Raw genomic sequence first — 23,188 nt, 5'->3', positions numbered from 1 at the left:
TTATAATTCAGTATGTTCATTTCAGAACTGTGTTCCTGTTCACAGTTTTGTGTGCAAAAGGTATTCTTTAGCAGCACATTTCAAACCTATGGGAAAGTTCAGATGGAAGACAAGCAAACTTGAAATAAGATTAATTTGGTTCTTGCCTCATATAATCTTCTTGAGGAATCCTTATTAAGAACTCATTTTAAGCAGGAATTAATGACTTCTAAAAGTATTTGAAAATATATCTATTTGAGATTAGGAAATGTCAGTCTTTATAATATTTAAAAATGCATGGCAGGATGTTTCAGTCTTTGTCTGAAAAGATTACATACATGTTAAAGTAAAGTTTGTAGACACCAGGTGGATTTCCATAGAAGTATTTCATGTAAGGAATAACAATTTAGAGTGGAGAGATGATAAATAAATGGAAATTCAGCATGTTGTTTCAGAAGGATGATGGAGTATACTGCATTTGTGGTGTGTAATGGAATGGCTACACAGCTCTTTTCCATCATTCCTCTCTGTTAGTCCAGACAAAAAGCACAGCTCCTTACATGAAGACGTGTAGCATTATTTATACCACCTGTTCATTGTGATACAGCAGGTTGCAGAAACCAGAATATTGGTTTAAATAAATTGGTTAAATAACTTTCAAGAGTGCAACTTGAACCAAACTCAAACCAGTTCAACATAAAAATGTTATACCTAAAATCTCTTCATCAAAGCATTTTTTATTTTCTAATTAGAATATAACATTCATGGCAAGCTTAACATGTAACAGCATTTCTCTCTGTCAGTCAACTGTGTTCATGATATTGAGATTTTACCCTTTTTATTGTAATAAACTTTAAATCCTAATATTTTCTAGTTATCTGTTCAAATAAGCCTGTATTTATTTTATTATGTTGCTTCGCATTTGTAAGGGTGTTTTCCTTACCCATGTTGTTGCACTTTCACCTCATTACTTTCTAACACTTGCTACTTTCAGATTGCAATCTATCCTCTTTACCCTGTTAAACTTCAGGGGTGGAGTAATGGAAGTAGTAACATGCCTCAAGAATATGTTTTTTATGTCCTTGGAGCCTTACAAACTATTTTTAACTTACTTAATACAGCAGAATGAATAATTGAATCATGTTTATGGATGGTAGCATATACACCTTGCGTTTAATAAAATCGTTATTTTTCTAAAACCTTTGAAAGGTACTAAGATCCAAGGCTGAATACTGAGACTCAAATAAGTGACATATATTACTTAACTCTCCTGGATTGCCTAGTCTAATCCTATTTTACATTATTCTAATAAAAGTGAATCAGCTAATTCACTGCAGTTGTGAATATTGGAAAAGTGATCTATGATTATTTTATTTCCACATCAACTGAGAATCCAGGATCATTCTCAGGCAGTTTGACTTTGAGTTCTGATATCTCTGTTATTTTGAAAGGGCATGTTAATGAAATCTGTAGTTCCTAAATATTTTGATTGAAATTTTATTATCATCTTCAGCCACCTACCTGAAAATGTGTGAATTACATTAGTAATATTTAATATAAGCTGACAAATTACCTAAAAGTATGTATCACTTTTAGTACCTAAACCAGTAAGTGTGGTTTATAATGCTTAAAAACAATAGCAGTTCTGGCAGATTTAATGGTCAGGCTCTTAATGGTAGCACTTCTGCAAATCAAACCCAAGATATGCCATGTTGGGCACCAGAAAAGCAGACAGACAAATGACAGCACTTGCAGAAGGCTTGGATTAAGTGAGCTGCTGTTCAGCACGAGGCAATACTCAATGGCTGTAATCACTGTGCCATCTGTTCTTATCCTCTTGTCCCATATTCTGCTAAGCATGTGCTTTCCAACCTCTGCAACCAGGGAAAGAGGGGTCTTGTAGGAACAGTAGCCTCTCTCACTGTTCAGGGACTCACTTCTTTGAACGGCATGCATTAGGATATAATTTAAGCTACAGGAGCTGGTGTCCTTTAAAGACATGCCCAGGTTGAGTTAAAGAGTGACTTTTACAGGTCAGAACATTTTCGTGCTCAGGTAACTGGCCTTCTCCCTTGTAAGACATGTAGCACCAGATAAGTAAAGGAAGAGACTAACAATGCCTAACTGGAGAGTGTGTTCGTGCCTAAAGGGATGGCCTTTCCTGTGTGAAAGCCTGCACGTTTTTCCCAGCTCATCTGCTAAATCACAGCACCACTCCTGCTCCATTGCATCTGCAGCACTGTCCTAGAGTTATGGGCTGCTGAAACAAGGTTTTTACAATAGCCTTGGATGTAACTGCATTTTTGCCACCACACTTAGAAATGTAGTAAGAAATTTTCTTGACCAGTGTATCTTGACCTATGTCTTGATTTACCACTCACTGTCCATATAGTTTAGTATTCAGGATATGTTTGTTTCACAAGTATAATGACAAGAAGTTCTCCTTTAAGAACATGGCAAAAGATGATACAAAGATTTTAAAAATAAGTTTACTGATGATCCAGTCAATAGTCACATGTACATACATTTAGAGTCTATCTTAATTGGTGCAGAACTCTCTTTGAACCCTGTCACCAGATGCAGTAAGCCCTAGGAGGTTTTTAAAGTACTTTGTTGACCTTTTAGCTAACTGGGTATGGATCAGAAATATTCTTACATAGCAGTATCAAATACTGTGCCATTATAAATCTTGAACTCTTAAAGAGCACAACAACAACACAAAATTGAAATGTTTTAAAATCAATTAAGTTTTCCTGAACAGTTCTTAATAAATATCATTGTGATAGAAGAATAATTAGCTGCTACTGAGTTACATCTTGTGGAAGATTGCATTTTTTTTCTCTAAAATATCCTGTGCGTTTCTTCATTTAAGAATTCAGAATATAAATGGAATATAGTGGAATTCACTTCTATGCTGACATTCTTATCTTGAGACAAGTAAAAACTGTATTTTTGTGACTAGCATTTGGGCATAGAGATACATAAAATACTCGTGTTCAGTTTTATTATTTCCTATTGGAAGCAAACAGGCCTTGTCTTCTGTGTTTATAGTAATAGCATGACCTAGAGGAAATACAATCCAGGACTGTCTCTGTTGATCATCCTGATTAATCACCTAATCTGATTACTCTTTGTGTTCCATATGTCAGATTCAAGGCAATAAACAGAACCCATGTATGAGGCCTGCTCTAGTTTAACAATAGAAATAAAATGCCTAATATGATTAATAGACATATAGTGGATGTTCTTTCTTTAACTTGATTAATGGTCTTCTATGAGGATTTCCTTTTGTGCATTCATCCATTCTTCTCCATGTTGAACTTTCAGCTGCTCTAATTTGAATACTTGTTTTTGTAAGATCATAATAAAGTTATCACAGTTATGTTTATGGGCATTGAACTTGATTTGGAAAAGCATCTTCAACTGAAATCACTTATTGGTGTAAGAGACTGTAAGTTTATGCTTGAAAATAGTGACATTTTGGGTGAAGTCATTATTCCTTGGTAAAGGTTTGGGGTCTTTTTCTGTGTTTCTGCTCTTAATCATTTGAAGAGCATTTTCAGAATATAATAATTTTAATATTTTGCATGTATTAAATTATACTCACCTGAAGTTGTAGAATGAAATCTTATTAATAATATAAGGTATGTAATATATTCCTTCTTCCAGGCTATAAGCATAAAAAAGATGTAATTATTCTAAGTATTTTTGATATTCAAATAAACTGACTTTACGTTTTAATAAAAAAGTGCCCTCAGTGGATTTAGGGATCTGGATTAAATAGTTCCTTCATTGCTTTCACAATCTTTTGACTTTCAAGAGGGCTTTATACGTGTAAATGAAGAATAAATTTGAGCTTTTGTTTTGAGAGACAAGCTTACAGGGCAATGCTATTTGTTAATCCTCTCAAAGAACTCTTTATTTAAAATCTAGTTCCTGTGGATTACTTGCATGTGTAGCAACTGCTGGATCCACCCATGTTAAAGTATATTATATTTTAATGTAATTTGTGTTATTCCTTACATTTGTTTAATCTGAGGGTCTTGTTACTTGCTTGAGGGTTATTTAAAATCTAAAGTTACTTCTTGTCAAAAACTGAAACAATATATTAATATGTATGAACAATGCATACCCTCACCTACAGTTATGAGAGTGCAATAGTTTTAGTATTATTGATCAACTCTACTTTTTGCCAAAATCATGAGGGATAGAATTTCTGAATTTTATGGTAGTTTAAATGCTCTAACATAAGCAAATTTGTTTGATTTTAAAATTATTTTTTAACTAATGAACAGTGCCTCAAGTAAGATACACATCTGTAACATCGAGGCATTTTTGTATTAGTGTTGACATAATATTCTTAACTTGTCTTCATTAGTTACTGTAGCACATATGGTATGGAGACCACCTACTGTTCTTAAAATGATCTGCATATGTACTGCAATACTCGGACACAATGGGCTGAATAAAATGCAGGCTGACATATCTCAATGTCCTTTATTACTTAGAAAGCTGAATATTTATTTTTTCAGAAAACATCTGCTACACATAAAAGAATTGTAGTAGTTCATTTAATCATACAACTAAGATGAAAACCCAGTTTCAGTGCCTTAGTCAGGCCCAGGTATGTCACAGTCAATAGAGATTAATCCCTGAATTAATATCTAGTTCCACAGACTACTCAATATATAAGGTGTATTATGCATTCTGATACTAGTGAACAACTTTAGGCTTCAAATGCAGTCCTTGAAAGGCCACAAATTCCAGGACACTACAGAAGGAAGATGTCCTTCACCAATATTCCAGGTCCCTGCTGTCACAGAATTTACTGAGTACAAATGTTCTAATTGAAAGTAGACCAATGTCTCATACTACAGAGGGGTGATCTTGACATGGCCATTCTCCATGGAATAGAAGGCAGCTCTGTGTCTTGGCTGCAAAGCAAACCAGCAGCAGGGCAGTGCTTGAGCTGGGAGAAGATATTGGTGTGATCTAATAGCAGCCTTCTAATACATAAAAGGGAGGTTATCAAGAAAATGGAACCAGGCACCTCATGCAATGATGCAGGGAAGTGAAGGAGGCTTTGGCTTTGTATGAAGAAAAACATTTCTTGATAAGGATAGTCAGCAATGGAACAGGTTACCCAGTGGCATTGTGCAGCCTCTGTCCTTGCAAGTTTTCAAGATCCAATTGGACAAGACTTTGAGCATCCTCAAGTGACTTCATAGCTGATCTTGCTTTGAGGGCTTTGGACTAGAGACCTTCAGAAGTCCCTTTATAGTCTGAATTTTGTGAATATTGTATAATCAGTCTGATAGAATTGGCTTGTGATAGATTTACACAATGCCAGATATGCAAGAAATATTTCACTGCCTCTAGGAACAGAAATGATCTGACAGTACAAAAGATTAATAATGATTTTGAGAAAGTGACATCTATCTCCCACTTTCCTTGTCTAAAACTGAAGTAATGCGTTAGGAAAAACTCCTTGCAAGTCCCTGGAAGTGAACAGCAAAAGCACAGAAGGGTAGTATGTAAACATGATAATTACATATTAATTGGTGATAAACCTACATTTCTTCCTATCAGTATTTATTCAGTTTTACCAGAAGTTTTCAAGTAGATGCAAGCTCCAGCTTTTTCACTTATAGTAAACTTAATCTGGTCACTTTTCTTTTGTTTTTTGGTAGTGCAATAGGCTATTAATTTGACATTTATTCCACTTGCAATATTAGTGTCCAAATGCAATGAATACCTCATTGTCATCATAAAAGTACCATGAAAAAGGGCTGAAATTTTCTTTTGTCTTCTTGAATGGTATCATTGTGATCACCAGCAGCAGCTAAAAAAAGTGTGCAAAAATTGATTTTATTAAGTAGGCATTCTAAAGACTATGATGTGATAATCTGGTTAATTTTTAGGAGATGTGCATACATCTTCCAGGTTCATTTTCTTTTAATCTATCATTTTTCACCTTCATAATGCATGAATGTTAATCTAAGATTTGGCTAGGATAATCCAGCAGAAGCAAGAAAGCAAAGGTATCAGAAAGATACGCTCATTGCAAATTTGCTTTCATTGTGCAAAACGTTGATTAGTTCATAATGGGTGTAAGTTGAGATAATGTAATAAAATGGAAATTTGGATATATGTGTCAGAGAGAAAATGTTTGTGCAAAATGAGGTTGTCACAAAGTATGAATGCGTTTGTATTGATGTTTTTATTGTTTGGCATTTCCATTCCTCAGTTTCTATTTTCTCTCTTTTCAGGAGCTTGATTCTGAATACACTGTGTCTCAGGTAAAGTTCTTTCCATAAATGCAATTATTAGGTGCAGTAATTGGGAAGAATTTCTGATGCACTGAATAGTGGTTGTTTTGTTGTTAAGTTCTCAATAGCATGATTTTTTCTGTTGTTATTGGTAAGGCATTACATTTGATAAGGGGAAGATTTTTGATATTTTGAGCGGGCAGCTTTTATATTTGATAGAATTTTATTTCTCTCTTATTTTTCCTATATCTTTATTCAGCAGTTCAGTGCTTTCTAAAAGCTAAATTGAGTCTACCTTGAACTGAATGACCTTCATCTGCAGATGAGATTAGGAAGAAAACAATGTGTATTCACAGACAGAACAATGTTCGTGCTCTTAGGGCTCACTTTCATGTTTTATTTAATGCATGTCATGGTGGGCTCTTATCCATGCTGTTCCTGCTCTTGCAGCTCAGGCTCACTGCCTACCTTGTGTGTACTTTGGTGGCCTTTTAGGTGCTTGGTGTTGATTTGCATGAGTGATAGAAGACTGAGAGGAATTAATTAATTTTTACTCAGCTCACATTAGCTCTAGATTATTGCATTGGCAAGAATAATATTGTGCAAGTCATGGCATCTTTTGGCTCTAACCCACAGTCGAAAGAGATTAAATGCAATGTGAAATGGCACCTTTAAATACAGCTCCATAACATATTTTACAGGTCTTTAATTACACTCCATGAATTCATGCAAGGTGTTTTACATAAAGAATAGTTTGACTGATACACTGCAGGATATCTTCTTGAGTGTATACAACCTCTTAGAAAAGTTTATTCATATTCAGAGAAAACATTTAAATTTAAATACTAAGTTTATATTTTTAATTTGGTTTTTGGACTTTTCAGGAACAAGAAGAAAATACTTGATTCAGTTGCAAACTTCTCAAACTGAGTGAAAAATATTTTTTCACTTTTCTTTCTGGAGTTTAGACTTACATACTGTATACTGTATAGTACTGTGTGATATTTGAATTTTTTGTTGGCTGTGAAGCCTTGGACGAGGAGCTTTAGACTGGAAGAGATGCCTAAGGAATCTATTTTTTTATGACAGATATTTGCCCAGTAATTACAGAGACATGTTGATTTTAAAAGCACATTTTCACATTTTAGTTAGTGGAAAAATCACAATAATACACTTATGCCTATGTAAGGAACTGACCTCAGTATTAGAAATTAGTGTAAAGGAATTACTTCCAATTTCCAGGAAAAGATCATTACTATGGGCAGATTTTCTTACTTCTGGTAAGAAATTAGCCTGTGGTTGGCCAAACAAGAGCTCTAATTGAAGAATATTCCCAGTATAGACATGGCTATGTTGACTGCAGATATACATGTCTTTGAAAAGAACAGAGTACCATCAAAGTATTAAAAAATTCAACAAACTAAATACTTCATAGAATCATGAAAAACCGTTAAAGGTGTTGAACATCTAACAGAAATCTCAACCTTAATTAAAGGCTGTCATCCTACTACATGGGAAGAAAGTAAAAGAAAATAAAGCAGATCTGGATTATGACTGTCTGGCCTAGATTCAGATCATCCTGCTGAATTTCCTTCTCTTCATTCTTGAATAAAGATTTCTAATTGTGGTTGAATCAGCTGGCTGAAGCCCTCCTTTACTTCTGCTTGGAACAAAACACATTTTAAATGAATAGTTAAATATTTCAGCATCTTTAGATACACTTTCTTTTTGATTGACACAAATTTGCATAGAAGGGAAGTCTAGAGGAAAAGACAGGATGAATGAGAAGTGGCTCATTAAATTATTACTTAAATTATTAAATAAGCCTGAATTTCAGATCTTCTTGTACCTCTTACTTAGGGAAAAAACATTTCCATGTGTTTGACCTTTATTTCTATTTTGATAGCATCAGTCTGTTTCTGTTTTGAAAGGTCTCGTTAGCAAATATTAAATATGCTTTTCCACCAGATTGCTGTTCTCTGTGTTAGAAAGGAAACAAATCTAATTATTTTGGCAGTGATTTTTACTCTGAAAAATTTGTGATGATCTGTTCAATATCTGATGGGAGATCGGAGACTGGTTTTGTGACTTCCTTTATCATGCCAGTTCTATGAGTACATTACAAGCATATCAAATTATCAAAGTGGTTGGACCTGCACTTACTTTGTTGGGATTTCTATATGGCTACCACTAATTTTTCTTGGTTTTTTTTTTTCTCCCCACTGTCTTCGCAATCTACACAAAGCTTGTCACATAGGCTAGAGGTATACTTGCCTTTCCATGCTGCACACATTATCCTCAGACATACAATGTAATTTTTATTCCAATACTCTTACAATCTGAAATGCCTAGGGTGTGTATTTATACAGTGTTTTACAGCTGATGCTATGAACAAAGGACTTAGTCCCCTTTTATACCTCCGACAGATGGATATACTCAGCTGCTGTTGTAAGTCAATACCTTATTTAAGCCTAATCAAGCTGTGAAATGAATAATAAAGAAATGGTAAAATTGCTGATTAGAGTATTTACTTTATGTCTTGAAGATATTTTACTCTTTACTTATCCTTATTCAGGCTGCCTGGAGCCTGAAAACACGAGCTTTGACAGAAATGGTGTATGTGGATGAAATTGATATGGATCAAGAAGGAATTGCAGAGATGATCCTGGATGAAAATGCTGTTGCTCAAGTTGCACGTAAGATTGACTTTCACTTAAATACATTGAGATAACAAGAACTCTTTTAGCCATCCCTTATGTCATCTACCATAGAATAGTACAAACAGAAGTGACCTGATATAGCATTTAGTATTGGTTCAAAAAGCATTTTAGATCCCTTTATGGTTGCATGGCAATGTTGAGATCCACCATGTGTTCTTGATGTAGTACTTAGGCCTGTCAGATGAGAGTTCAGACCGCACTTAATCAAGTTTTGTCAGTTTTTCCTCTACATTTGGGGAAATGTAGTGAGCATACAAGTGGTCACTTGCTTTTTCCATCGGTGTGTTGATTTCTTTTGCTCCTTTCTGGCTTCTTTAGGCAGTGTGGGAAACTAGAGAAAAAATCTGCCGTCGGTGTACTGTGAATTTTATCCATGTCCCTATAGTGTGGACAACAGTCAGATATCACCTTTTGGCTCATGCACTGCAAATGTTATCTGAATTGATTTTCTTTCTTCTGCTTTTCTCTACTTCATTTTTCTCTTCCTTCATAGAGCAATTTTTCTGCTCTGCCATTATTTCTTCTATGCAATTCTTTTTCAGCTTCATCAGTTTCCTTCCAAGTGGATAATAATTAGTTGTTTTCCACTACTTTTTTGGCATTATTTGTATTTTTCTCTGTTTGTTTAGTACAGTCCACATGGAAATTTTTATGTAACTTTTTAAGTATGGCTCTCAACCACATGCTATGTGGAATTCGAGGGAAGAACTGGACATAGACCAGAACGATACTTGAAGTGTTAAAAGCTTTTCTTGTCTGTACAGATGCCGGCAATTGCATATCTATCTGATTACATTTTTTAAAATTTTCATTACATGCTTAGTCACAATCAGGCAGTACTGGAGATGTGTATATACATCGTGATCAACTAATTATATATTTCTGTCTTAAAATACCATAGTAATAAAATTTAGAGTTTCATTTGATTTTGTGCCCCCTGTGGTAGAGATTATCTTCCAAGAAAAATAGTTTGATGAATACTACTTAGAGATAAGACATTCTGGAAAAATATATTCATACTATGTTGGAACTGAAAAAAGGTGACTTTCTGGATTTCAAAACCAAAGAAAATTATTACTATAGTGTAACCTACACTTCTGAATCATTGAGATAAGACTTTGCTATTTGTGCTTCAAATCTGCTAGGTGTGCCAGAGATAGTATATAATTTTCAGAAAGTATAAGAACTTTCCAAAGATAGAGAACCCCCTGCAGTATTTTGTAAATGATTAAATTTACTAGCTTTTGTCAGTATACCCTGTCTTTAGGGGGAATTAGCAACTATAACTCCGCCTGTTGCTTCTTTGTGAACATTGTATACCTGATATGAAGTTATTTTCAAAGGTGTGTTTCCAAAGTAGTTAAATCTGTCATTAAATCATCCAGTGATCTTTTTTCCTTTAACTGAGTATTTAGAACCATCTCATCAACATCCACTTAACAGGTTAGAAAAACTGCTCAATCAAATGTCAGTGAATGAGAATCTATCTGCAGGACCTAGTAATACTTAATGATCCACTGTCAAAACAGAAATATGTGAGAAGGGGAGCTCTTTGTCAGTTGACCTGGGCTCAAGCTGGTTCAGTATTTTCATCGATGACCTTTGGATATGGATGAGCTCACACTTTACAGTGCTCTAAATTGTAGGTGGGGATCTTACCAGGGTCTAATGTCATGAGATACTATTCTCCATCTGCTCTGTAGGTGAAGGTTTAGATTTACTTACTCAAGTCTGGGTACCAGATAGAAAATATACCATTTCAAGTTAGCCTAGTCCTATTGTCTCAGTAACCTTCTTTCTTTAGCACTGTGTGGTGTTTCTGCAATGTTCTTGAGAATTGTTGGGTCAATCCCAGTAGGTACAGGGACTTGTTCGCTCCCTCCAGGTGGGATGGAGAAGAGGATGGAGAGGTGGAAAGAAAAAAACAATATTTGTTGTTTGGCAGATTTCTTTCAACAGTCTGTCAATTTGTCAGTAGTAGAATGCAGTATTTGGGGTTTGTCTTCTTTGCTTAGTTCTCTGTCCTCTCAGTTTAAGTAAAGAAATTTCTGGTTTACTGTTTATCATAAAACACAATCGTGTATGAAGTCATCTGGACAAGGGAGTAATATCTCAAAGTGAAGTGGAAAATGGTCTTTTTTTGTAGGACCGGGAACATCTTTGAAACTTCCTGGAACTAGCCAAGGTGGAGGCCCCAGCCCAGCTGTTAGGTATGTGATAGTCTATTTGTAAAAATGTAACAAGTTAAAAGTGAACAAATCATAAACCTGAACTTCTGAAAATTATATGTTTCGGGTATAACTGTTTAAATTCCCTGTCAATAAATACCGCTTAACATAAGGATAATGTACTTAACATCTTCAGGCCAGTAACTCAATCAGGAAGACCTATTACAGGATTTGTGAGACCCAGCACGCAGGGTGGACGGCCAAGCACCATGGAACAGGCAATCAGAACACCTCGAACAGCTCTCACAGCTCGTCCAATCACTAGTGCTTCTGGGGGATACATCAGGCCGGGCACGGTGAGTTGCTTGCCTCTGTTCCCAGACTGAAAGATTTCTTGGTCACAGTATCTGGCACAATGACACTGTAGTTTACTTAAATGCTGCATCCAAACTCAAGTTTGAACGAGGCAAATATTTTTATTTTTAAAAATTATTTTCAAAATACAGTTTGAAAATATAACTTCTTGTGCATTTGCTAGTCTGTTTATATATAAAAAATTACAGTAATTTCACGATTATAAGCTGCACCTGATTATAAGCCACACTTCCGGCTGTTGGCAACATTTCGTTCTTTGTCCATAAATAAGCCGTACCGGATTGCAAGCCGCACTTTCATTCGCAGCGAGGATCCATGTGCAACTTTCACAGAGTTGCCAATTAGTAACAGAATTGCAGGATCACGGGGTTTACTGGCTTGGCTCAGGGCTGTGCGGGCTCGGCTCAGCGCTGCCCCGCCGCCGGAGCCGTGTGGGTGCTGCTCGGTGTGGGGCTGCTGCGGGCTCGCACTTCCGGATTGGCAAATTTCTGTACTTCATTCATATATTGGCTGCTCTGGAATATAAGCTGCACTTCCAGGTTTGGACCAAAATTTTAGTCAAAATGGTGTGGCTTATAATCGTGAAATTACTGTACATAAATTCACAGTTTCACCAGGATTCATATAAATTCCAAATTCACAGACTTCTTGAGACATGTTTTTATTCATGGAAGACCATGCAAAGACTATGACATGATTTCACCATAAGTGTCTACTACAAAACAATTGCTAACCACTCAGTGTCAAAAAATAAGGAGAATAGTCTATACTAATTTATCCCATTCCCTTGGCAAAATTAATAAACTGCAAGCAGCATGAATATGTAATACATATTCAAATCACATTACCGGCAAAATGAGGCATCTTCTCACAATTGCAGGTAAGAGCTAATCTTCCTAAGTATTTTTTGAAGATTTCTTTTGGTTTTGTATCCCAACTACCAAGCTACGTGCTTAGGCACTGTATGGAAATAGTGGGGAGAGACAGAAAAGAAGGGTCTGTACTGCACAGTAGAGCAGTGGATCTAGAAATGTTTCATTTGGAATTTTGGTGGTTTTTTGTATACTAATAATATTTTGAAAATCTTCAGGAAAAGTGTAGGGGATCTTCCCACTTAAAAAACTTTTTTCCTCCTCAGGCTTCAATGTTAACAAATCCAGATGGCCCTTTCATAAATCTATCTCGACTGAATTTATCAAAATATGCTCAGAAACCCAAACTGGCAAAGGTATGTAACAATTTTAGTTAGTGTTGTGATACCTTTTTCTTGTTTGCTGGTGTCATTCCAATATAACTGTGTGTGGGATTGGGGATAAAAACGATGAACAGTGGTTTAGATACTAACTTCAGAAAAATAGTGTGTTACTCACCTTTTGATAGTGTTTGCCAGACTTGAAATTGAAAGTATGTCTAAAGAGGTTACGGTGAAAGCATAAGCTAGGAATAACATTCCTATAGGAAAAAAATATTCCACTGATAAGTAACTTTGAGCTGTGGATCTAGGAGTGATAACAGGCAACTAAAAAAAGGAAAAAAGAGGCCAGGAGCAAAAAAGCCAGCAGAACCTTCCTTAATGTCTGGAAATACGGTTCGGTGTACAAATAGATGGCAATCCTGGCATACAATTGTTCACAATGTTTGGATATTTTCCTTTGCTTTTATGGCATGAGTTAACACTTTTTATATAAAAAGGTACCATTTTTTGTTCAGAATACTTCTTCATTTTCAGTTAAGATCGTCTGATTGATGGTCAATAAAACTATCTGATAATAGAACAGGTTTTTCCAGGTTGTCTGCTCAACTTACAGGTTTCAGCTCTAAGTGGCAGAGAGCTGAAAGTTGTGTGAAGATTTGTCATTCTGTTGCCTTTCAGTTGAATCTTTCCCCAACACAACCAGTTAGCTGTGTGGTTGAACATGTTTTCTGTGCATAGTGTGTTCATAAAAAGCAACTGTTGGGCTGAGGCCAAGTGCTCATTTTGCACAACAAATCAAGCATTATCTCTAGGGAGCACAAGGTATCAAACACTCTAGGGGGCTGTATTTGGCTCTCAGCCTAAAGGTAAACAAACCAGTATGAATCAGTCTGTTTTGGGAAACATAATGGTGAGCATTGTTAAGAAGACTGGCAGTATGTGCTGGTGGAAATAGCTCTTCCAGTCAAAAACTTTGGTTAACAGTTTTTCATAAGCAACCGGGAAATTTCTTTGCTTTTTAAAGCCTGATCTGATGTAGGGCGTTGCATTTCAGTGTGATTTTGAAAGGAAATAAATCTTGTGTAATTGCACTGTACCCTTCACCCACTACTTGCATCATTGTCTCTTGGCCTCTTAACCAAACTAGGCAGAGGAATAGTTATCAAATGTACTAAGTTCTAGTCTGGTGAGGTAATTGAAGACTTCCAGACTAACATCTGAGGGCAGTTACAAATCAGTTCATTATCAGTACTGGAAAGATGCTGTGTGCTTTTGTCCAGTTATGTCCTTGCTGGCAATCAGCCAGCAGACACATTATTATAAATCAGTCTGGGAAACAGGGGTAATATAAGAAAGCTGGGAAGGATTAAAAAGCACAAGGAACATCCATAAAAACTAGGCTTAGTTCTTCTGCTTAAAGACAGCTACCTTTTAATTGTGATTGCTAACTACATGCTATTTAAATGGGTAGGTTAGCTTGCAGAGGAAATATTCTCAATAACAGCTCTCAGGAATAAGAAACATACATATTTTTAACAATTTTGGATTTTAATTAGCATTTTCTGTGGCAGATTTGTCTTCCTTCAGTTTCATATGAAAAGAAGCTTAAGCCAAAAAATGTAAATCAACAGTCACAGAAACATCCATAGGCAGCAAGTGTACTTGTCAGTATTATGAAGCTAATACATTATGACATTAACATTTCACACAGAATGTAAGATCTAAGTTAAATTTGGAGCTACATAGATTTATGACTTTTTTTTAAACAAAACAGCATTAAGGCTAAAGCCAGAGCAGGAGGTGAGAATGCAGACTGCACTCTCTGTTAAGAATAATTGATCAAAGTTTTGAAACTTTTTGAGCTGTTGCCTCTCCCAGTGCATAAAGGTGATAAACCTTGCAGTTGATGAATTCACATAATTAGCCAGTCTATTAATGTTTGTATATGAATACCTCCTACATATTTCTTCCTTATGTGTTAGCCTCACTGTATCTTTATGAAGTTAGATTATCTGTCTGAGGTTTTCCAGTGTTTTGAAGTATACAGAAATGTGGCTTCTCTTTGACTAACATTAGCCTTAATACCATGGTATACATGTAAGATATCACCTGTCACCAGAGAAAGCCTCTGGTAAATCCCAGTTAGCAACCATTCTCTGGTATGAAACAGAAAGCTTTCTTTTTTAGCTTGTGAATTTTTAATAGACTTATTAAGATAACTCTAGATATTTTTATCCAAGTGACTGTTCAGTCACTTAAATCCTTTTGAAGGTCAGAGTCTGTGCATAACAGCAGTAAATTCCTCATGTCAGCCGTGCAAGAAAACATCTTTTTTGTCACTTTAGATTTACACACTTTTACTGAATGCTTTTCTGTTATTGAACTAGAGGAGAAAATGTTCCACTACTTCTTTACTGTCCATTCTTTTCTTATCTACCTATTCTAAGCTCCTTATAAATGTGTTGCTATTTATAATTCTTTAATGTCTTTTAATCATCTGTTCAGAGTCTATTCTGACTGAAACTAGAAGAAAAGTAGGTTGTGGTGTATTTTCCTCACAACTTACAGTTCATTAGTAATTTTGTAGTTTCCTGAAGGTAAATATTTTAATAATTTTGTCTAAGAAAATCTGGCAGAAGGGTCATGGAAGCCTTTAGGAGACTGAGGTCTTGTTCTCTATTTCTTTCTTTATAGGGCAATATTTTCTCCTGGCTTTTTAGAATGAATTAAATGAATTTAGAAAAACATTCTGTTCTTTTGAAGCAATTAAGACTTGGGATTTGGATACAGAGAAAGGTTAAGGTTCAGCTCAATAACCTTGTGTTACTAGCACCTATAATAGATTTTTGGGAACAGAGGCTTCCAATCTTCACTTAGTTATCCAGTATTTTTCAATGTCATTTTATTTACTGAAAATGCCACCCCCATTACCTGATATATACTCATCTAATATTCTAGTGCAGAAGAGCTACGAGGTAGTATGACTTAATTAGCTTTATACTGGAGGAAACAAAGCTGCAGTTGTTTTGCTGTGTAATTGTTGTGAGCTTTTAAGCAGTTAACCATAGCACAGGTTATGAATGTGACTTCTTTAAGCTTTGATGTTATGATGGTGTGTTTGAGTTTCAGAAGCACAATATTATTAGCATTTATTTATAATTTGCAAACAATTTTCTAAAATATTTTTTTACTTCATAGATCCCAAAATATTGTAGAGATTAAAAAAAATTTTATCTGAAGGCAAAATTTGCTCAGCTTGCATTCTTAATAACCTGTGTTTTTTTAAGTAGGTTTAGCACTACATAAGCACCTCAGTGTCCATTGCAAAAAGCTTTTTTTAGATCACCGATTGTTGATTTTACAGTTAAAAGGTCATTAAAATGGTACCAGATTCTTGAATATATATTCACTTTCAAGTTATAGCTGCCTTTTTTGTTTTAAAGTGATGTTAAGCTCCAAGGATAAGAGGCAATTCCATAAATCTTTTGCAACTAATTAGGAATTAAGATGCTTTTCTGTGATGATAATGTAGCAAATCTCTAGATTTTGTCTATTGGAGTCTTAAATAAATGTAAATGTCAACATTTTTTATGTATGAATGTGATTGTTTTCCCAAAGAATTAATTTCTGCTTAGCATAATCAGCATTCTGTATTCTTCTAAAAGAATATTATCAAATTTTCTCATCAAATGTGACAATGTTTTAAATGTTCTTCTTGCAGGCATTGTTTGAATATATCTTTCACCATGAAAATGACATAAAAAATGTAAGTAACTCATGTTCCATTTTCAGATGTTATTATGTTTGATGCAGTTATTTCTGTCAGTATTCTGCTACACTAGGATTCCAAGTATAACATCACAAGTGCAGAAGTGGAACATTAATAGTTATTTAAGATGAAGAAATCCTTTCTTACGGGGGTGATAGTCAGGAATGATAATTGGCAAGTAGAAAGATATGGATTGCTATCTTTTTTGAGAAGTGCAACATTGTAATTCTTAAAACTGGGTCTCTCAGCTATCAATATGAAAAGTCTCTGAATGTAATGGATTCATGTTAATGGAATTTATTGGAACCTGAGTGGTATCTGAACTGCCTAGAAAGTTCAGAATCATGAGGTTTGAGTATAAGTTACAAAAGACTTTCCATTAACAGAGGAAGGTGAAAATACCTGACAAAACAGGTATTGTTGAACATCATTTGACATTTTGTACTCCTGAGATGATTGCTTAGGCATTTGGGTGAATAGAAAGAAAATGTATTTGGTGAAACTACATAAAAATAAATATCAATAGGATTTTGGATAATTTTTCTAGAAAGGTAAATCTGTAGTGCTGACTTGTTTTGTGATATCAAGAGAAAGATTATGCTGTCCATACAATTGTCTGTAACACTTATTCTTCAAATATTTGCCTAATTATAGTTTCCCTCTTAACCTATCCAAAATTTTTCTTCTGTGGTTCTTATGTTACTGCACTGAATGGGAAAAACCAAGTTTGGGTGCATATTGTTTAAGCTGTCAGAAAGGAATAAACGTTGCAGAGGTTTTATGGCAGTTCACGCAGGGAAAGAATCTCTTTATGGAATTAATAAAGTGTCAATGTATTTCATTGCTATCTTAGATACATGCACCCAGTTGAAATGGAATCACAATGTTCAAGTTTGTTTGAAAGAAGTTATTGTTAATAATGCATAGTTGACTAAACAATTAATGAACTTTCTGCAATACTACTAGCTGGTGTGCAATTAGAACTGGAGTTAAACTCTCCAGTTAATCAATAACACACACCAAAAATACTTTGCTGTTGTTGATATAGCTCCTAATAATTTCCAAATGTACTGCTATGTGAAGCTTTTTAATCTAGTATCAAATGATTATAGTTGTACACTGTCAATTTATTGCATAGCATTCTTTTAAGAGGATTGAATTGTAATTCACTATTAATCCAAAATATCATTGAAACAGTAAGTACAAGTGTCAGAAATGTCAGAGAGAAACAGAAATTAATATTTACCTATCCAATACTGAATATGAAAGAAGTACCTGGATTTTAACCCACTAGTAATTAAGAATTGTTGTTTGTTACTGAAAATCCAGTTCACTAAGAATAAAAGTGTCACTTGATATGATGCTATATGTGCCTACACTTTAAGGACATGCAGGATCTGTAGGCTAGACATAGATTCATATAACGCAAGTAATTCTCCAAAGACTCCAGAAAAAAATTGGAAGATGTTATTGCACTGTACTGCATGTATTTTGAAATCCTTGCTGAGAATCCCAAATCACTCTTGCAGAAAAAGCTCTGTCTATATGTTTTTACCCACCTGAGCAAAGCGGTGTCAGCTTAATTATCATCATTTACTGTGTAATGAGACAGAGATCAGTGTTTGGAGTTGAAATCACACATATGACATAATGAGGTATCTTTATAATGTAATGTGTATCTCTGAAGAGATATGTTTTAGCTGTTCAGTTCATTTTTTCTCATTTGCTTTCACTGACTTTTCTTATGTGCTTTCTACACCATTTTCAAAATAACTCCATTCTCCAAACTGCTCCCCCTTCCTTTTGAACCTCATCTGCATTAATTTTTCTTAAAAAAAAAGGAAAAACTTCCATGTCTGCTAAAATGTGGCTGTATCACTGTTCACCTCTCCTAGCAATGGCATTTCACAACTTCAATATCTTGCATCTCCCTGAAAAGAATTTGGTTACTTAGGGTTCTTCAGAGAAACAGCACATATGTTAACTTTTAAAAGTTGATCTGACTCTTGCTTGATCATTTTTTAGAGCATTCACTGACATCTCTTACATCTTTGTATTTCCTGCTGCTCTGTGATGATGGACATTCTTAAAACCCAACACTTTTCTGCATGAGATGAGATGAGATGAAAGAGCTTGAAAGGCTTTTAAGCCTGGGAAATTGACTTAAATTTAAAAAGTCTTTGCTTGGGGCTTTCTACACAGATAGAATACCACTTCTTGCAGTTTGCAAATAAAACACAAAGCAGTAGTGACAATATCCTTTCTTTGTCACTGTGCTGAACTGGAACAGTCTGTACCGTTCTCATTTGCATTATTATTTGAGAAACAAAAGAAGTTTTATTATTTCTGTTTCATATTCAACCAGTGTATAGAAAGAAAGAAAAAAGACTCAGCAATTTCAGTAGAGAATTGCCATTAATCAGTGCGCATTCAACTGGATAAATAGTGTGAGGAAATTGGTTCAAATTAAAACTAAATATATCTGTAATCTATCAATTATCAGAAACGTGGGTATGCAAGAACAGAGAAGCACTGAGCTTTTCAGTGCCTGAAAATATATTCAAAAGTCTTTTGTCTTATATAATGAAAAATTAAACCCTTGTCTGAAGAAAATACTATTTCTGTATCCATTATTGCTCTTGACTTGTTTCCTTTTGAGCACATATACTTAATAACTTTTTGAGCTATTTCTAAAAGCCATTTTATGGGCTAAATCCTGTAAGAGCAGGGCAGTTTCAAAGACTTACTGAGAAATAGTTCTGCTGCTACTTATTTTGGTAGACCGTGGCATTGTATTTTGCCATTATTCACAGGTGAGTAATGATGACAAAAACTTTGTCCTGAGGAAGCACAAAGATTGTACAATATATACTTGTGGGCAGAAGTCACAACATCTCAATTTTCTTTAATTCTTCTCAATACTTAGTAGTTTATACTCTCTGATAGAAATCTATTTTAAATGGAATTATTGTAATCTACAAAATAGAGAAATCCAGAAGACACTCACCAAAATAAATGGTGCTAAATTGGCAATGGCTAATGTAATTTCCTCAGCTATCTTACAGACTATCTGGTGTTGATTTTCTACAAATAAGACTTTAGTCAATAATTGTTGCTGGGAAAATGACTGCTATTCAACAGCACATGAAAGAAGCAGCAGATGCTCACTATTGTTTCCATCTATCTAATTTCTAGGTGCATACAATACTCTGTATGAAATTACTGTTTCAAATAACTGTACATTTACCAATTTAATTTTGCAATATAATAGTAAATTGCCACAACCCTACAGGCTATTTTGTACTGCATTACAGCTGGTAGATAGTTTGGAAGTCTTAGTTATAATACTGTTCAGCTAAGGAAAGTAATGGTGAAAAAGAAACTCAGAATCATGCTAAATACAATTAAAGAGTCTACATTAATTTTCATTCTTTAAGAAAAACGTTTTTTTAAAGGAAGCAGAAAATCCATCAAGTATCAGGATTTTTAAAACATTTTTATTTGCACAAACATAAGAACTGAGAGTAAAATAAATTTGTTCTGAAAAGCTACTCAGGGTTAAGACTGTTGTTGAAATGGACTCTGCATTCCTGATATGCTCAGTGCTCTAGACAATAACAACTTCAGCTCATCAGTATGTCCAGATGATGAGTTATATCCTAAAGTTTATTAAAACTTTCAGACAAGAAGCGTTTCAAACTGATTTGTGTATTACAATTTAAAAATCCTTAAAAGAGCATTCAGTATCTGCCAATTCCAAAATCCTTCCTGTTTTTCCCTTTCAGTTATTAGTATGGGTACACCAATGTCCAGCAACACACAGGAGTGCAGGACAGGCATATCACTACTGCTCTTATGGATTGGTTTTAAATTAACATACTGTGCAGATTGAACATTGATTTGTACCCAAACTGTACAATTAAAAACCCAAAATTTGCAGCAAACTGAAATTTAAATATGCTAGCAGTTGTTAATGACATGGCAAGTTGAAAGCTTTTACTTTTAAAAGACTATTTTAATCCATTTACTAAAATTTCAAGGGCCAGATTGTCAAAAGATTTTTTTAGTAATACCAACAGAAGTTTTTAACTGTTAGCATGCACAAAGCCTTCTCAGGCAAACACTTTTCAGAAGTATTTGTAACTTTGGTAGTAATTTTTGATTGAAGTTATTGTAATTGCTTGTAAAGTATCAGAATCAGGATCTTCCTACTCCTTTCCTTTTTCATTAACTGGAAAATATAAAAACTGGATTGAATTTAATAAACTAACTTCAAATTGAAGTCATGCTGTGTTTCTTGATGTTAGTAGGAGATCCCAGGAAGAGTTCAGGATCTGCACTGACAGATAAACTGCTGATACTACTGTCTACTAAGCCTGAAGCAGTCTTAGTTCCCATTTTCCAATCACAGCCAAAATTGTTAACCTTGCATCAAATAGTTATCAGAAGCAATTAGGGTACCAGAAAGAAACCTGAATGTGTAGCTACAGAAGAGATAATTTTCTGAAACTCAGTCCTCCTTGAGCCCTTGCCATCAGAGAGCTCCGAGGAAAGCTCTTTGGGGCACAACATTTGCAGTATGATCCTTACTCCTCTGGAGTGGCTGCTCCTGCTGCGTTACAAGCAGGTGTGGTATTTGACAGTTGCCCATGTTGTTTATACGTTTGTAAATGTTTTGACATCAACTACTTCCTCAGATTTTCCAGTACTGGGACAAAATTGCTTATGTATCTTTATATGAAAGGACGAATCTGTCTGGAAGGGTATCTGCACAATTTCTGTCTTGAAGCAAGCTTATGCCCCGTTATTGTGGTAGCATCCAAAGGCCTTGTTGGGCAATTTGCAAAGACATTAAGAAACAAAGAGCAACCAAGGTAAGGGCTGCTGTCTAAGGCCTTCAAGAATTCCACCTAACCTGAAGAAACAGTGAATTCAGAGTTGTAAATTTACCTGAGTTTTCTCTCTCCTGTCACAGAGGCAGGGAATGACAGATGTCCCTTTCTGTTAGAGACAGCACCGATGCAACTACTAATCCTGAATTGCTACAGCAAACGAATTATTCTTTCTCACAAAGCCGAAAGAGAGCTACTTGTCTAAATCATCATAGCTCTGCTGACTTTTCTTCATTATGTCAGATCTAAACCCACTGACTACTTGCAGCCTCATTTTGCTAACAGAAAGGACAGGAATCCAGCATAGGTGTAGATGTCACTAAATTGGGCTCTTATAGCATTTCAAGATTCAGATTAATTTTTCCTGGAATTATTTTTTTCTCTGCTACTGAATGACTGGTGCACAGAACTTTTGCATGTTGTTCCTAATAGATAACTTGTTTCTGATTTCTGTGGTCTGCAAAGTGTTTACCAAAAAAGTAGGCAAGAAAGGTCAGTTCTTTATTATAAAAACTCTGTACTAAAGCTTTTTGCCCTACTTCTGATGATATCCTGAAAATATAACAAACATAATATGGCTTTGATATGTTCTGAGACAAAATGAAATTAAAAAAAATAAATGAATAAACACAAGTGCTTCTATGGTAGTTTGTGGTGCAAAAAAACCTTATATTTGCTTTAAGAGGTGTTGAAATTATAGCTAGAACATGAAAGGCCACAGCTTGTGGCTATGGTGACTGATCATATCACACTGATTAGCTTACCTGCTTTTCCAGCACACCAGACAAAAGAGATTTTAGACCTCCGCTGTCTTCAGTAGATATCTATTTCTTAGAATATTTTTCTGTTTTTCCTGTAATAAAATAATTGTTTACGTTACAGACCTTTTAAAGGTAGTAGTATTTCTTATTGTACACATTTGAGAGTTTCCAGAAGTGATGGCAACCTGGTATTAGCAATGAGGTGAAAATTTCTACAGTATTTCAATCTCACTGGACTTATTTCTTTATTTCAGTTTTATTTTTACTTGGTTTTAACAACTTTTACTGAAAAAGGATGGGAAGCTTGGAAGAAGTGTTTGTGCTTAAACAAACAGAAAATTCTGAAGTGGCACTGCAGGAGTCTGATCAAATTAATTTTCAATTTTCTCTTTGATTTAGAAGAAACCATAGTGCTTATCTTTATAGGGACAAATAATCCTTTCAGCTATTTTATGCACTGAACTATAAAAGTAATAAACAAAAAGCAGTGCCTCCACCTCAAGTTAGCTGACTTTTGTTCAAAATTTTCTCTTCACAAAAATCTTTACTGTGTTTTCTTTGTGTAAACATTAATTTTGAGATGATGGGTTTGTTTTGGAAGGCTCTAGATTTGGCAGCCCTTGCCACTGAACACGCACAGTTCAAGGACTGGTGGTGGAAAGTCCAAATTGGAAAGTGCTACTATAGGTAAGCCATTGTTCATTTCTTCTGTAGCGAGTGATTGTGAGTGCAGGACCTGTACTGCTGGGTGTGTTGGGCAATGCTGAACAGAGAGAAATAGCTCAGAAAGTGTTTTGCTGGAGAGTGCTGTGCTTGCACTTGAATCTCCTTTAATGTACAGAGAGACCACTGCTTGAGATAAAGGCATTAGTTGCAATTTTGCCTTTGTTAATGGATTTCAAAGTAATTATTTGAAAAGTCAGTCAATAAATGCAAAAGAACTATTGTTAAAACAGACCACATAAAATAAATATTACAGTATTAGTTTGAGAAATAACCTGTCAATGAGGGCTTCAGATTGATGAAATAATACAGAATAAAATATTCATGTTAGACACTT

At 35.0% G+C, this 23,188-nt stretch overlaps 1 protein-coding gene across 1 annotated transcript in view; it reads left to right on the top strand.

The window, feature by feature from the left end:
- The window catches only part of TTC8 (tetratricopeptide repeat domain 8), a 41,288-nt gene that overhangs the window by 2,179 nt on the left and 15,921 nt on the right, over positions 1-23,188 (top strand). The window contains exons 2-8 of the mRNA XM_033062615.2: positions 6,249-6,278; positions 8,824-8,944; positions 11,115-11,178; positions 11,333-11,492; positions 12,650-12,739; positions 16,428-16,472; positions 22,730-22,815. Of these exons, the coding sequence (XP_032918506.1) occupies positions 6,249-6,278; positions 8,824-8,944; positions 11,115-11,178; positions 11,333-11,492; positions 12,650-12,739; positions 16,428-16,472; positions 22,730-22,815 (596 nt within the window). The remainder of the gene's footprint in view (positions 1-6,248; positions 6,279-8,823; positions 8,945-11,114; positions 11,179-11,332; positions 11,493-12,649; positions 12,740-16,427; positions 16,473-22,729; positions 22,816-23,188) is intronic.

The sequence above is a fragment of the Catharus ustulatus genome, chromosome 6, assembly GCF_009819885.2.
Source record: "Catharus ustulatus isolate bCatUst1 chromosome 6, bCatUst1.pri.v2, whole genome shotgun sequence".
Lineage (NCBI taxonomy): Eukaryota > Metazoa > Chordata > Aves > Passeriformes > Turdidae > Catharus > Catharus ustulatus.
The sequence above is the reverse complement of the archived record's forward strand: the minus strand, read 5'-3'. Positions and strand labels throughout refer to the sequence as shown.